This window comes from Papio anubis, chromosome 5 (assembly GCF_008728515.1).
Source record: "Papio anubis isolate 15944 chromosome 5, Panubis1.0, whole genome shotgun sequence".
Lineage (NCBI taxonomy): Eukaryota > Metazoa > Chordata > Mammalia > Primates > Cercopithecidae > Papio > Papio anubis.
Window position 1 is genome coordinate 61,652,938 of NC_044980.1, and position 16,754 is coordinate 61,669,691.

A 16,754-nucleotide genomic window follows, 5' to 3' on the forward strand; every position below is an offset into this window, starting at 1 on the left:
CATTTTGCATCTTACTTGCTCAGGTTGAGTCACATGTCATCTTTAAACCAATTACTTTGACCAAAAGAGTGAGTTTTGTCATTAGTTTAATTGGAACTTATCCTTGACATTGAAGGTAGTATCATTTCCACTGTATTTTGTTAGCATGAATAACAAGAAATGTTGGGGAAGAAACAGTCCTGACCCTCCTCAAAGAAACTGATCACCCCCCTCCCTTTTGTATTACTGCATACTTTGAAAAGACCTCCATTCCAGGCCTTTTCACACTGTATTTTACAGTGAGTAAAGTCCTTTATCCCCAGGGTCTGGCACAGCACCAGCCATATCCACCTTTACTAAAAAGTGTGTGATTGAATAAAGGAAACCCATTTTGTTTGCTTTAATCCCCAAATGTGCCCTTGCCTTTGCCCTTGGTAGAAGAGTTTTGCCTTCTGTATTACTGAAATTACAGAACTTCAAGTGAATTGCTCCAGTTTTACTTTGCTCCATCTTTGAAAACTACCTGTTTTCACCTGTTCCTTTCTTCCTCGTTAGGGGAAAGAGTGCCCTCTTTATTATCAGTACCAGCCCTCCCTGCTTGTGTATTTATTCAAACCTCTCCTTTCAGTACCTCACATCACCACTGTCTCCCACTCTCTGGCATTTCCATGGTGGAGTATAGGGGAAAAAATTGGAACTGGATGATATAGGTTCATTTGATTCCACTATCTCATGGCTTTGCAACTCTGGTCGATTGCTGATCTCCTCTGGACTTTCCATGGGAAGACTTGTGTGTCCTATCCAGGCAGCCAGCTGATTTTGTGGTGAAGCTTATAGACTCAGTTTATGATAAAATCTTAATAAGCCACACTAGACAGTGACTTTGTCTGTATAAAGAGCTTGTGAGAACTGATATCACAGTCTTGTTCATTTAGGTTCATGGCAGAAAAAGCCAACTTGGAAAGAAAGGAATAAGGTAGCAAATTTCTTTATTTTTCAAAGAAAGTGACTGTTGTGGTTTTAATCAAATAAAATTTACATATAAACCCAGCAAGCATTTTGTTTTAGCCTTTTGTGGTTTATTTTTTTTTTTTTTTTTTTGATGTTGTTGTTTTTTTAAGTCGGAGTCTTGCTCTTTAGCTCAGGCTGAAGTGCTGTGGCGCCATCTTGGCTCACTGCAACCCCCACCTTCTGGGTTCAAGCGATTCTCCTGCCTCAGCCTCCTGAGTAACTGGGACTACAGGCACATGCCACCACGCCCAGCTAATTTTTTTTTTGTTTGTTTGTTTGTTTGTTTTTTTTAGTAGAGACGGGTTTTGCCATGTGGCCAGGCTGGTCTTGAACTCCTGACCTCAAGTGATCCACCCGTCTCGGCCTCCCAAAATCCTGAGAGATTATAGGCATAAGCCACTGTGCCTGGCCGGTTTATTTTGCTTAACTTTACTAGCACAAATAAATATATGAAAGTGCATTATGATTATAGATACAAAAAGAAAATGAAATACAATCTGTGAAAAGAGAAAGATAATTTAGGATTCTCCATCCATGTCACATTTCCCACAAGGATTTTACTGTTATTTTACAGGTTGGGTGGTTTGACTCTTCAGGCATTTCTATGGGGATCTCCCTACTGGTTTTCCAGCTTGACTACTGTCTTCATTTAGGAAAACATGTATTTATGAGCAACTTACTGGATTTTTCAAGTGTTGTTAGAATGTAGACCATTTTTACCTTCTGATGATTTACAGCTAAGTCCTGTGTAAGATCTGGTTCTATGGTATGAACTGTTTTGTCCTCTGCTTCTGCCTTCACAAGTCACTCTCAGAAATGCAGACCAGAAAAATGGCACCCAAAGCATTTTTTTAGGAGATCCTATGCTTTGTCAAGTAGTGAGAGCTCCATTTTGAGTACCTTTCCTTGCCTCACACTGCTTCTCCCTTGCAAAGGAAATAAGTAAAAACCTGAAGCTTTACCTTTGTAATGACAGCCCAGAAAATTAATATTCCCTAAAGAGAAAAACAATCCAAAGGCAAATGGTTTATGCAAACCAATACTCCTTAGGGGAACTTAACTACCAACCTCTAATAAACAACATACGCAAACCACTCTCTCTAGATCTCTAGGGGTGGGGCTCAGGCGTTAGTATTTTTAAAAACTCCCTGGGTGACATTAATGTGTTACCAGGCTTCAGAATCACTACTTGAGCTGAATTATCTCATTCCTTTTTATTTTTTCTCCTCTGTTAGCATTTACACATTTAAGTAATACTGCATAATCTTGCACCTGGTGATAACTTTTTTGTTTTATATGTGTGTGTGTATGTTGCCCCCAACTAGCTTTTAAATGTGTTTTGTTTTTCCTTATGTGTCCCTAAAAGCACCTGATATACTGCCTTACACATCTTGGCTTCTTTGAACTCTTTTCGTAAATTAATTGTTAGTGCAGAGTACTTGCAGTAACTCAGTCATAGGATGAGGCCACCAATGACTAATGAAAGAAAGATGATGATGGGGAAGTGCATGCACTTGAAATTCATTGGTGTCAGGAAAAGGGTGAGGGAATGGTGTGTGCTGGACATTGCCACTCTGTTTCTATGTGGGGTTTGGGAGTCATGGTGCAGAAGGCAAGTTGCTCAACTTCCAAATTCCCTTTGTTTTTTGGAGGAACTCCCAAAGTGTGGATCTTGGTAGACTTGGCCCCACCTCCCACTATACTAGTGAGGGAGCCAATATTCCTTTTTCCTGCCCACTTGGAAGCTGGGGCAGAGACCCAGGTGTGATCATGTAACCCTCACAGGACACCTGCGAGGAGAGACGAAGTGAAGGTGTGTGGGGGCAGTTAGGGATTCTTCCTGGAGGCTGAGCTCCCACTCAAGGTTCAGCTGCAGAGGTGTCCTAACTGGGCTTTTCCCTGGGTGTGGTCATACTTTCTGGGTTTAATTTTTTGGTTCCTACCCACTTTCTGACCTTGTCTGCCCAATCATCCTAATGCCTTCAGGGGTGCCAGTAGTCGTCCATACATTGATTGTTTACTTGCCAGTCTCATTCAATTTCTGTTGCTTTCAAGAACCCCAGCTGCTGGATAGAGCAATAGGTTAGTTAACAATGTATAGCACAATCCTCCCTTCTTCTTTATTTTAAATGGCAAAGCCCCCATGGCTTTGTAACCAGGTGTGTCTGTTTTCCTTTTTCTATCAATTCTCTCCATTTCATCCAGTCCCATGGCTTACATACAATCTTAGTGTTAATGACTCCAAAATCTACCTCCAGCCTTAACCTTTTTCTTGCACCCAGATTCATTTGTCTAGTTGCCTGTTTGGAATCTTCTACTTGAAATTCTTACAGACAGACATCCTGAATGTAGCATGTCAAAGCTGAACCGGTTTTCCATCTAACTATTTGCTCAGGCCAAAAACTTATGACTTCTCCTTGCTTTGTCTTTCATGCTTCACATCCAGTTTCTGTGTAAATCTTATGAAAATGTATCTCAAATCTGACTACTCCTTCCCATCTTCATTGCTGGTCCTAGCCAGAATCTCTCTCACCTACAGTATTTCTATAGCTTCCTAAAAAATTGGTATAAATATTACCTTAAAGTAAGCTTTGAATATTTAGGTATTTATGTGTTCATTTCTTCTGTTCTCCTGCCCCACACCAGCCTTCCCTTCTCCCCGTCTCCCCGTTTTGATACACTTTCTTTAATATTTTGGAATAATTTTAAAATTTACAGAACATTTACAAGATAGCTCAGAAAATTATTGTATTCCCTTCTTCCAGTCCCTCAAAATGTTGACCTCATATATAACCTTAATACATTTATCAAAATCATGACTTTAACATTGAGACATTGTTATCATCTAAACTACAAACTTTATTTAGCTATCACCAAGTTTTCCACTAATGTCCTTTTTCTGATTGAGAATCCAATTCAAGATTCTTCGTTTATTCGAGATTCTTCATTGCCTTTAGCCACCCTTAGTCCTCTCTCATCTGTGACAGTTGGTCAATTTATTCTTGTTTTTCACAGCCTTGACAGCTTTCAGGGGCACTGGTCACATGTTTTTAGAAGGTTCCTCCATTTGGGTTCGCCTGAGGCTTTTTCACGATTAGAATGGGGTTCTGGATTTTGGAGAGAATACCACAGGCATGAAGTGTTCTTCTCATCACATCATATCAGAGGATGGCAGCGTGATGTCAGCGTGGCTTACCACTGATGACGTTAACCTTGATCACTCAGTTATGGTGGTATCTGCAGGTCTCCCCACTATAATGTTGCTATTGTTCCCTTTCTGTATTCTATTATTTGGAAGTGAGTCACTAGGTCTCAGCCCACTCTCAAAGAGAGGAGATTTAAGCTCTACGGCTTGAAGAAGGGAGTATCTACATATATTATTTGGGCTTCTGTAAATGTCCTCTTTCAAATCATAAATTTACCCTTAGTTAGGAAAGAAGAGTTCAGAGATTTTTCTAAACACGTGCAGCATGTATAGCAGTATTGTTTTGTTTGTCTATGAGTAGCTGTTAAATATTAAAAATTATAAATAGTTTTAAAATTACCACTGTGGTGATTGCTCGTACCTGTAAAACATTGCAGTTTTCTCCCCTGTCTTCACGAATGAAACAGTTGCCTTCTCTTTTTGAAGCTAAGGATGGCTGGGAGAAAGGAGCAGAATCATTTACCCTTCTTTCTTGTCAGACTCTCCATGAGTTTTCTTCCAGGATTGGAGGGATCTTTTGGTATCCTCAGGTATGTTGAGAGATCTCAAAAATAACAGGATTCTCAGACAAGATTAATTTTATTTAATCTTTATCTTTAATGCAAATATTTGCTAGTTAACACGTAAAAGTCCGGGGGGAGGATAAAATATCAAGCAAGTAATGATAAACAGGAACTCTAAACAATGTTAAACGTCATTGAATCATCAATATCAATGAAAATCTAGAAATTTTTAATCTTAAGAATTTCTTTTATCCAGTGTCAACAATTAGCAAATTGTTTAGTTCAGATGGATACCTCTTGCTGTTTTTTCTTTATTCCCTTTTTCTTTCCTCCTCCAATTCTTACCTGACAGTAAATTTTTAACACACACTCCACATATGTCAAGCACAAGCTTAGGTTTATGACTCAGACCAATTCCACGTCTTATCTAATTATCTGAGTATGTGTTAGTGACCTTATCCTGACATTAAGAAAATAAAATGAGGACACATACACAAAGTACTGCAGGGACTTTGGCGATAAAATGCCTTGATGCCGTTCATTTACGTCTGACGGGTGCAGATTTATCAGCATGTGGCCCTCATCCATTAGGGCAGGAGCTGCTTCCTGCTCAGGCTGCAATTGCTTAGCCCTCCTGGTATTTGCAGACTTTTGCAGCTACTGTTCACAAGGTCTTGGCCACAGCACATTCATTTCTCTCACTTTATTACCATCACATGTGATTCCAATTTGCTACCAAATTGAGTTTCCAGTCCTGAGCCTGACATTCAAGCCGTCAGGTGGATTAGCTCCTTCAGCTTGGTTAGCGTGGTAGCTTCAGGTCAGTTGACAGTGGCCTATTAAATGTCCTTTGCTCCTCATCTTGGAATCTCGGCTGCCATCCTGTGGAGCAGCAGTGCTGGGTTACCCACTGTAACCTTCCTCCTTGTTTAGAACTCATAATTCTAGACCTACTGGAAAGACTTCTGATTAAAAGCAGAGTTGGTTTTTATCCCTTATCTTGCTGTTTCAGCAGCTTTTTCTCAGAGCAAAGCAGCCAGTTTATGCTCGGGTCATTTGGTGGAATATGATTGATGGAACTGTTCGGGTCATTCATTTGGTCCCTTTCCTCTTATGTCTTCTGAATGATCTATTTGCATATATAGTTGAAATAACATCTGATTTATTATTTTGTTGTTATTAATGATAATACCTCAGGTACCTTTTATGCGGCTGTAAGATCAACTTACTGGACAGAGCAGTATTATTCATTTGGTCTCTAGACCTTTTGCTCTGCAGTAGTATCAATTTCTTTCTAGGAGAAATGGCCTGGGTCTGGTACAGTGTGGTGTACTTTGTAATCTTGGCTACTCAGGAGGCTGAGGCAGGTGGATGCTTGAACCCAGGAGTTTGAGATCAGCTTGGGCAATGTAGTGAGACCTCATCCTAAAAATAAATAAAAATTAAAAAGTAAAAAATATAGTGTGTTGAGCTATTACATCTAGGAAGTTCTTTTTCTTTTCTTTAACCTGAATACAACACAGATTTCTCAATGCTTGTTGTAACCAAAGATCCATGTATAGAAAATTACTCATTGGTTTTCTATTTATGTTTTGGTTCCCAAGGAAAACGGTCTTGGTCAGAGACTTTTCTCCTGTCATTAGAGGTTTCAGTAAATGAAGGTATATTTATGTTTTAGAATCAGGGAGCCAAGTTCAGCAAACACTATAATTTCTTGGAGCTAATCAAGGATTAAAGAAAAAAGCAAAGCAAAACAAAACAAAAAGGCACTTTACCACTGAACCCTAGAGCCCTTGAAAAGAAAACATTTGCTATTGGGAGAAAGAAGATGACAATTCATTCCTAAAGTTGCTGATTGTTTTTCTTGCTTTTAAACAGTTATGTGATTACTATATCTGTATGGAAATGTATTTGCCAGTTAATAAGTAAGGCCTGCTGTGTTTAAAGCAGCAGCCACAGAGCTCTCCTCTGCTCTGGTCTGACACTCTCGTGGCCACTTTCTGTAAGCTGTGCTGGAGTAAGTTTTGCTGTGGAAAAGTGATAGCTAAGCCTGCTGTCCATGACAAACATTGAAATAGTCAATAAAAATAAGAGACAGGAAAGGTGAATTTGAAGCTGATGGGGAAATACCTTTCAAAGGATAATGCTCAAGCACCTGAAAGGCAGAAAAATAAATGAGAATTATGGGCATGAATAACCAAATTTAGTCATAGTGGGCTTCAGTTTGAGTTTAAATAGCCAAATGACTCATCGCTTCCTATTCTTCAATAATTGACAGCAAGTAATTATTCTTGAGCTTTGAAAACTTCATTAGTGGATAGAGGTATTTCTGAATCTATTTTTGTTTATTTCTTTGGTTGGCTTGTTTTCTTGCGTGTTTTTTTTTTTTTTTTTTTTTTTTTTTTTTTTTTTTTTTTTTTTTTTTGGTTTTCCACAGCCTCTTGATGATTAGGTAGATAAGAATCTCAAATTGAGAGAAGTGTGAAGGCACCCTTTTAAAACTATGAAGCACACTAATAATTGTCATGGCTGTCTGATTACCTTTTAGAAGTTGATTAAGCTGCTTTTAAATATTCCAATGAATAAATGGATGTTTTGAGAAATAACACCAAAAGGAAATCTTTTCCATTATCATTTAAAAAATAGAAAGTGCAATCTTTGGTATGCATAATGTTTTGCATGAATATATTTCTGTTGAGGGCAAATAGTTCGATTTAATTGTCCCTTTCATTGCACCTTTCATTTAATTATAATCCTGCAAAATGTCTCCTACTTCTTATAGCTAAATCCTGTTTGGATAAATTCTTTGCTTGCTCAGATTTTCCGTATGCTCAATTGTAGGGCCATGTAACTCAACTCAGTATTTTACTGTAGTTGCTTTGGGAAGATTGATGGTTTTTCTGCTCTGGAATTCAGATAAGCTGTGTTTGTACCTTAAACACAGTGTGTAAAGAGAACCGTGTAAGAAGGGATCCAGCATAAAATTATGACATTAAAATGTTTTCAGTATAGGAAATGCCAAATCAAGCATAATGAGGGATGATACATTCTTTGTTATCCGTTTGGTATCGTAGTACTCTAAGGTTAATGCAGCATCACTTATATATGGTTTTTTTTTTTTCTTTTGCAGAAGGAGCTGAGTCTCCCCAGAAGAGGAAGTTTGTAAGTAGTAGGATTTTGTTTCCTTGTTTTCTTTTTATTAATATATAGTTTATAGTATGATTCTTCTCTGAGTCATTAGTGGCAATTGTAAAATGAATGATAATCAACTGAAGAAAACAAAAAACTGAATTTACTTATAAAAGTCAAACAGTAATAATTTCATAATTTTCAGGGTTTGTTCCATATGGGCATTGTAAACCTAAATGCATATTTATTCCTTGGACAATCTTAATTTTTTTTAATGCTGTTATATAATCAAGCAAAAACATTATTTGGTCAGGAGATAGTGTAAATTGATCTGAATCAAGAATTAGTGTTCTTTATGATCTGAAATCCATGATTTTTTTATACTATAGATTTTATATGGAGTAAATTATGTACTTTTGAATCTGAATTGGAGACTTTGAATCAGTTGAACTTTCCATTATTAGATCTAGATCTTACTGAACTGATTCATGTCATGCTCTTGTATTAAAATAATGGATTTATGAACTTTGACTTGATTTCTTTATAGTGTGTTTTAATCTTTTATTTTTAAGACCATTAATATATTTGCACAAATCATAGTTTTTTTTCCATTAGCAAGTTGCAGAATGAAATTGAGGACAGAATTAACTACCCTCAGTATTTGACTACATTTAAAGTCAGATTTGTTATCCGATAGTACTGTGTAAGGGCTGGTCTGGAAACATTTACATTTGATGTCTGATTTAAGTTGAAGAAGTTAGTAGATGGAGCACCTCCTTTAAAAAAATAGTATTTAAGATAAGTTTTTACAACTCTCCTCTTGGAGGATTAGAAAAAAATTTGGTAACTGTTGAAATATAGGGTTTATTCTAGGCTAAATTTTGGAAAATTTCAGCCTTTGCATCTAAGAACCAAAAATTCATCAGCTGTGAACATTTTATTACTGTCCATTTTGCTTCCTGTCTTTTGTACAAGCTTAGGCTGCCAGGCAGATACTGGATTATTATTTTTGGAGAATGTGCCAAGATAAATTGTCACTAGCTTTTAGCTTCCATCTCTCTGTGCTAGAGTGTAACAGAAAATAGTTTGCTATAGGAAATGGACTTAGAATTAAACTCTTTCCTCTTCTGCATCATGATTAGGACTCTGTTGCCTAAACTTGGAAAAGTCCAAACTTTTTGATATTTCCCATCATGACAAGACAAAAGAAAAATAGAAAACTACATGAAATACTTTTATAGAAAAAAATCTCATTTGCTTTTTTGCACTTTTCTTTAAGGCTTAAACACCCTTTCTCTTTTATTTGAAAGCTTCAGAACTTCAGTCAAATCTTGCTTTTAGTCTTTTTAATAGATTGCACATGGGTTTTGTTTTTTGTTTCTTGTTTTATCACATTAGTGTTTCTAATAATATTATAAAGATCATGTTAATTACAGAATTAGATTTCATGTTTCTATTTAAGGGTAATTTCCTCTTTTGCACTTAAGTCTCAATTCTGTTAATGTTAGCTGATAGCCATGAGTTGATGTGAAAATACGTGATAAGGAAAGTATTTTAAGTTTCTTTATTTGAGAAAATGGGATCTTTAATGAAAAAAGAATAATGACATAAGTTGTTTGGAGCCCATCCTTTGGAAACATAGTAAGAGAAAGTTTGATTTACATCAGAGCCATTTAAACTCCCCTCCCTGTTAAAAGTCAATTGAGCATTCAGATGATGAACATGAAGCACACTATATATGTATATGTGAACACAAATCTACTTTTTTAGTGAATTCTGGGAAAATTAGTACTTTCAAGTGAGATAAACTAAAAATAAACATGCTATTTTGTATTTTCTGTTAAACACGAATATTCCCCAGAGAATTAACGATGCCTGATATAGCTGTGCTAGAACCCACTGTCACTCAGCGTTTTTAGTGAATACTGTACAGAATGCCAGTAATTACTTTCCTCGTGCAAGGTTCTTTTATGACTTTGAGAAAGGGAAAATGCTTTTTAAAATAAATGCTAGAGTAATTTTATACAAATCTAATGAAGAAAGGCACAAATGTATCTTTATTAGTATCAGCTAGCCAACGTAATAGTACCTGATAATTAAACCTGTTAACACTTTGTTTATTTACTGCGTACATGACTCCTCCATAAATGCTTTGAAATCTTTTTATATCTTCTCCCAGAAAGATTAGAGATTTGCTCCTGCTGTTCTTTTCAGTCTCTTTTTTGTTGTTGTTGTTCCATATTAACATAAGCAACTGCACACAGTGTGATGTATTTCTTATTGTCTTTGGTTATATAGCAATGTGATCCAACTTGTTAGAGAGTGTGTACCTTGATAAAGACTGAAAAGGCCTCTTTTGATATATCTACTGCTTCAAATCTGTATGTCTTGAAAGATAGCAGTTTTAAAATTGCATTTTCAGCATTCTGAAACTTATGGGGTTTTCCACATTTTTTTGAAAATTTTGAATATTGCTTTAAATAAGCTTAAAGATAACTTTTATATCCAGAATCATGGTAAAAACATATATTATATTGAAAGCTTTCAGAAATGAAAGACCTCAGGAAATTTTTTTTTTGTTATTAATTGAAAGTATAAAAAAGCAAACTATTCTGTCTAGAAAAAGAAATTCAGATCCTCACTAATTTATTATTTATGATCATTTTAATGAGAACTAACTTGAAGACTCTCTTGTTTTATAAACATTTTTAAAAGGTGTAGAAGCAATGATTGTGTCTGGGTAATAGACAAGAGAAGTGAGGGAAACAGCTTTCTAGGCAAGATGCTGTTATGAGATAATCAAGTAACTCCAGATCACTTTTCCAGAGGCATTACAGCTTCCTAGACAGCTGGATTTTAGCTATTTCTCCTCTTTTTCCATTCAATGAATAGCCATTTGCCAAGGCTGCTTCTGATCCCAGATACCTCCTGTACTTTCCCCCTCATTCTCCTTGGAACTAAAGTTATCACATTGTCTTATCCCCCTCCTTCCAGCTACCTGTCAAAATCATAATATAGTCAGATAGTGAAATATTATACAGCAGGTAAAGTAACTGGACAAGATTATATGTATCAGCAGGTATAATTATCAAGAATAGAATGATAAGTGCTAAAAGCAAATTCCAGGTACAAGATGGCGTTTATATTATAAAACTTAAAAGTATGCAAAACAATATGTTGTTTCTGAATACAGGCATTTACAGTAAAGGTATAAAAGATGCATGGAAAGCAAGTTTATGATAAAGGTCACTTACTAGTGGAGAAAATGAAGTAAATTGGATTTGAGAGGCCTCTGCAAGGAGTTTCACGTATATCATTAATGTGGTAGTGTGTATATGGGTGTTTATATTATACCCTCTGTATTTTTGGTATTCTTGAAATATTTTATGTAAAATACTCAGTGATTGTATGGAAGTAGGATTAAAATTGCTTTAACCAAGTATTTATGTAGATTTTTAAGTAATTTGAATAACAATTATATAAACATTCTATTTTGAATAAGAAAATATATCACACCTGTATTTGTGTGTGTGTGTGTGTGTGTGTGTGTGTGTGTATTTGGTTAATTTTGTCTCATAATAAAGATTGCTCCAAATAAATATGATTTGACAGTAACTAAAATATCTACAGTGGCAGATACCAATTGGTTAATGCCAGAACATCATAGAAAAAATTATGATGATAAATTGTGATAATCTTGAAATGCTTTAGTATATACTACCTGAAGCCAGGGGATGAAGCAAATGAGATAATAGCATTTATGATGGCATATTATTACACTTAGCTTCAGAACTAGATTTGTTGCTTTAGATTTTTATCCCATCAAAGAGATGTGACTCTGAATGCCTGTTCTTTGTGTTCAGCAAGGTGCCTGGTATAATAACTACATAGTGCAGACATTTGTGGAGTCTGTACAAATCTGTCTCCCCCTCCTAGATTGGGAGCCTCCAAGCAATGGACCTGCCCCGTTCTCTTAGGTTCTGTCACTGTGCCTGCGCCATGAGGACAAGTGGTGATGCCACGGCTGGATGGCTGATGCCAGATCCTTCATGGTTTCAATTCAGTATGGAACACATCAACCTTCTGCATGTTGTTTGATTTAGATTTTTCTAGTAACTAATTTGTACTGTCTGTATTTATGAAAGTGCCGTTATTGTTGTGGTACTTTTTTTCTAAAATCCACCCATATTTTGCATGTAAGTCCTGAAATCACATTTCTAAGTGGAAAAATTCACAGGGAAATGTTTGTTTTCAGGCAAGGAAAGTGGAAAAGCCCAAGATGTGAGCCCAAGATGGTTAGGAGCCAAACCAAGGTGTCCTTGGCAGCCATTATTTATTTTTAAAAGACTCCTTTGTGTTTTGTTAATTGCCTAAATAAACAGCTCTCCAGGACAGAGAGGCTTCTTTTTTCATGGAATTCCCTAGAGTGCCTTGATGGTGTTTATACCCTGGAGAGAGGAGCAGGAAACCTGCCAGGCCAGCTCCTGTGCCGCCTCCTGCTTTTAAGTGGTCTTTCAGATGTCTTGGTACAGAGAAGGAGGAAACTGTATTATCTATTCTTAGCAAATAGGTTTTCCCCGCTACTTAAAATGACCTTTCCTCCACCTTGTTTAATTATAAGCCTTGGTGCATTGTTTCATGGCTTTGTAGGTCTGGGATCTATAAAATTATCTGCAATTATCACTTCATTTTAGTAGAAGCAGTGACTGACACTTGGCAGTTTCTTAGCTTTAAGTTCTCTGGCCACACATGCTTGCTTGCTTGATTGATGGATTGGTTTATGATATTTGATTGCGACAGCTGTTTTAAATGTATTTTTATTTATAAAATTTTTCCAACTCTTTCAAAAAATAATTTCAACTTTTAGGTTCAGGAAGTACATGTGTAGATTTGCTACAGGAGTATATTGCATGACACTAAGGTTTGGGGTAAAAATGATCCTGACACCCAGGTAGTGAGTGAATATAGTACCCAAACTGTAGTTTTCCAGCCCTTTCCCCTTTGTCTCCCTGCACTAGTAGACCTAGTAGACCCTAGTGTCTATTATTCCCATCTTTATGTCCACACACATGCTTTAAGGATGCTTTTAAAGGAATATCCAAGGCCAGGCGCGGTGGCTCATGCCTGTAATCCTAGCACTTTGGGAGGCCAAGGCAGGTGGATCACCTGAGGTCAGGAGTTCAAGACCAGCCTAGCCAACATGACAAAAATCCCATGTCTACTGAAAAATACAAAAAATAACCAGGCTTGGAGGTGCATGCCTGTAATCCCAGCTACTCCAGAGGCTGAGGCAGGAGAATCATTTGAACCTAGGAGGTGGAGGTTGCAGTGAGCTGAGATCATGCCCATGCCAACCTGGGCAACAGAGTGAGACTCTGTCTCAAAAAAAAAAGGCTGGGTGCAGTGGCTCACATCTGTAATCCCAGTACGTTGGGAGGCCAAGGCAGGCAGATCACAAGGTCAGGAGATCGAGACCATCCTGGCTAACACAGTGAAACCCCATCTCTACTAAAAAATATAAAAAATTAGCTGGGCATGGTGGCAGGTGCCTGTAGTCGCAGCTACTCGGGAGACTGAGGCAAGAGAATGGCATGAACCTGGGAGGCAGAGCTTGCAGTGAGCTGAGATCACACCACTGCAGTCCAGCCTGGGCGACAGAGCGAGACTTCGTCTCCAAAAAAAAAAAAGAATATCCAGCAGCAGAAACCCAAAGCAGAAGCAGCTTCTAATATGTATAATAGTCCTGGAAAAGTATGTCTCTGCATGCTGAGGAGTTGCTGAGAGTATTCAAATTATCCCAGAGGCAATTTAAAAGGTTTTACTTATTTTAATTAACTGTTCTAGCAACAATACTAGTAGCTGGTAACAATATTCCTCTTTATAGGGTTTGTGAATGAAAAATAGTCAAACTCTGTAAAATATTTGAAAGGATTTATTCTGCGACCAAGGCCTGAGGCATCATCCCAAGAGGTCCTGAGAACATGTGCCCCAGATGGTTGGGTTACACTTGGTATTATACATCTTCAGGAAACATAAGACACCTATCAATACATGTAAATTATGCATTGGTTTGGTGTGGAAAGGTGGGATAGCTGGGTGGGTGGTGCTTACAGATAATAGGTGGATTCAAAGATTTTCTGATATTGGCAGTTGGTTGAAAGAGTTATTATCTAAGACCTGGAATCAGTAGAAAGGAGTGTCCGGGTTAAGATAAGTGATTGTGGAAACCAGGGTTCTTATTATGTAGAACAGATGGTAAATGTCTCTTGTCAGGCCTTAAAAGGTATCAGACTCTTAATCTCTCCTGGATCAGGAAAAGTTCTGGAAAGGGAAGAGAGTCTCTACAGAGTGTAGATTTTCTCCACAAGAGACAGATTTGCAGAGCCATTTAAAAATCTATCAAAAAATATATTTTGGGGTAAAGTACTTTAATTTCTTTCAGGGCCTGCTATCTGTCATGTGATGCTATAGTAGAGTCACATTGGAATTTGGTCTCTTACTACAAAGAGCCTGCTTTGTCAGTCTTAAGATCTCTGTTTTAATGTCAGCTGGTCAGTTGTGCTGAATTCCAGAGGGAAGGAGGGTATCATGAGGCATGTCCGACCCTCTCTTCTTATCATGGCCTGAACTAGTTTTTCAGGTTTGCTTTGGAATGCCATTGGCTGAGAGGGGGGACATTCACTCAGATGGGGGACTTAGAATTTTGTATTTGGTTTATATGTTTTTATGATTTTTCTCCATTCACCCTTTCGTTATTCCTCTGAGAGTGGTTGGAGTCTATTAGGGCTGGCCTTGGAATAAGTGGGCTAGGTATCTACTGGCATTTGATAGTTTCAGGTCTGCTAGGAGGTCCACCCCCTCTGACCGCAAAGAGGATTTGCATCTTAAACACATCTGCCACATGTCAAACATTCCAGTACTAGAAATTCATCTGCCAGATCTTGGAGATGCCTTTGGTACCTCACTGAAATGTATGTACCTTTGGTTAGGACAGGTTGTCACCCAAACTAAATTTAGCACAGCAGAAGACGATTCATTAATGGGATGCTTCTGGTGAACTGGCAAGAAACAAGGCTAGCAGAAAGTTGAGCAGGTATTGAGAACCATTTTACCATATGAATGCATTAATAAATGTATGAAAAGAATAATGAACTTATTTTACCGCTTCCTAATTTTGCCTTTCTTGGTTAGGGACAGTAGAGGGCATCCAGAGATGAAATGAAAGATGAGAGTGACCAACAGAGGGAGAGAATATTGTCAAAAGGTAGTTAGGACTACAAAGCAGGCGAACTTGATGGTAGCTTCTGGGTGGAGCTGGGCCTGCTAGACTTCTGAGATAGTTTGTCTTACAGTAGATATATTTGTTGGAGAACTTTCTCCTTAGTTCAGCTAAAACTGGGCTCTTTTCACACGACCAGGAAAGATTAGGCTCGTGGACATACAGAAGGGTGGGGAAAATGGAATTTACGGGCTGAAAAGGAAAAATAACTCTCAGCAAAGTGAAAGAGAGAGTCCTGCTAGGAGGTTTCCCACCTCACAGATAGAATCCCAGGTCACCACACAGGAACAGAAGAGGCCAGGCTCCTCCCCTTTGCAAAGGGTGCAAACTTCCTGAGGCTCTACCTCATCCTCCCGGGGTGCAGGTGGGCATTACTCCGAAAGAATCAGCTGAAAAAGGGAGGGCTTCATCCAGGACCTGCAGTCTGGTATTTCAGCCTTCAGGCTGTTTTAGGCTTGAAAGTGGGATTTTGTCAGGGACCCTTGGCTGTCTCCTGTCTCAATCATATTGAATTGTATGTATTGGATTAGGGTATTTCTAAAATTGGAATTCCTAATTTTGACACAAGATATGAAGTGAGCTTCTGTATAATTGAATGGGCATAGGTCGATGTGTGTGTGTGTGTGTGTGTGTGTGTGTGTGTGTGTATTTTTAAAAAAGACTTACATTCAGGCCTGTTATATATCAGAAAATACTGCCTTGACTGCCTGTTTAGAAAAGTAGTTTGAGTAAAATGAGATTATTTCTAGCAGGCAAGCAAAGGGAATCATGTTGGTTTTCAACTTACTTGAATTACATTTGTGAGATTTTCAGCAAAGTAAAGGCAATATTTCCTGAAAGAGAGGGAAAGAGTTTAATTCAAACAAAATAAAGGACATGTAAACCATATTTGAATAAGTTTTAAAATAAATTTAGGTTTCTTAGCACTTTCTGTCCTCCCACTCCCACAAATATTGAAGCAAGAATTCAAAATATCCATTGTCAAAGCCACATGGAAGTCCAGTGTCATTTTGAATGTTAGAAACCCAAAAACAAAACGAAGAAAAAAATCGAGTGTCGCATCTGAATTAGCATTTAAAGTGGCATGTTTATATAAAAAGAAAACAGTGTAATCTATCCTGAGAGTAAAGAGAGGATTTCAGACTGTGGAAGAATGTCAATTGCATTTATATGTTCATCGAATAGCCGGTTTGGTATTTGGTACGTATTTGCAGCTTTCCTTATCACACATGCATTTGTCTTCTGTGAAGTGGGTAGGGAAGAGATTTGGGAGATAGAAACAATGTAGGATTGATCTTCTTACCTTTGAAAATTATACGAAGACCTTAGTTTTGTCCCAGGGGAGAGGATTAAGTTACCTGTGGGAGGTTTGTCAAAAATCTGTGTGCATTGCCAAACACCCTCGGGAATGCAAATCAGAGTCTAGCGTGTATTGAGGGCAGGATGAGGTAGAGGCTTGAGTACTTTTAACCAGTTTTCAAGGTAAAGCTAAAATGCCACTCCCAGTTGAGAATTAATGTTCTTAGCGTTTTGGTGGGTGTGCATAGTGGTGAAGTGTGCTTTTGGATAGCCAAAGGCAGGAGCAGAAGTTCCCTATTTCATATTTACTGGAATAACTTTTTAGCAAATCAGAATCAAGTAGGATTGG

General features: G+C 37.7%; 1 protein-coding gene across 11 annotated transcripts in view; it reads left to right on the forward strand.

Annotated features, from left to right (window-relative positions):
* MAST4 (microtubule associated serine/threonine kinase family member 4) overlaps positions 1-16,754 on the forward strand; it is a 576,418-nt gene that overhangs the window by 292,072 nt on the left and 267,592 nt on the right. For 9 of the 11 annotated variants that reach the window (XM_017959600.3, XM_017959601.3, XM_017959602.3 and 6 more), the window contains one exon: positions 7,829-7,860. In XM_017959600.3, coding sequence (XP_017815089.2) covers positions 7,829-7,860 — 32 coding nt within the window. Of the gene's footprint in view, positions 1-7,138; positions 7,861-16,754 lie in introns of those variants that run through there. The other 2 variants (XM_021940157.2, XM_021940159.2) reach the window with 1 other exon arrangement.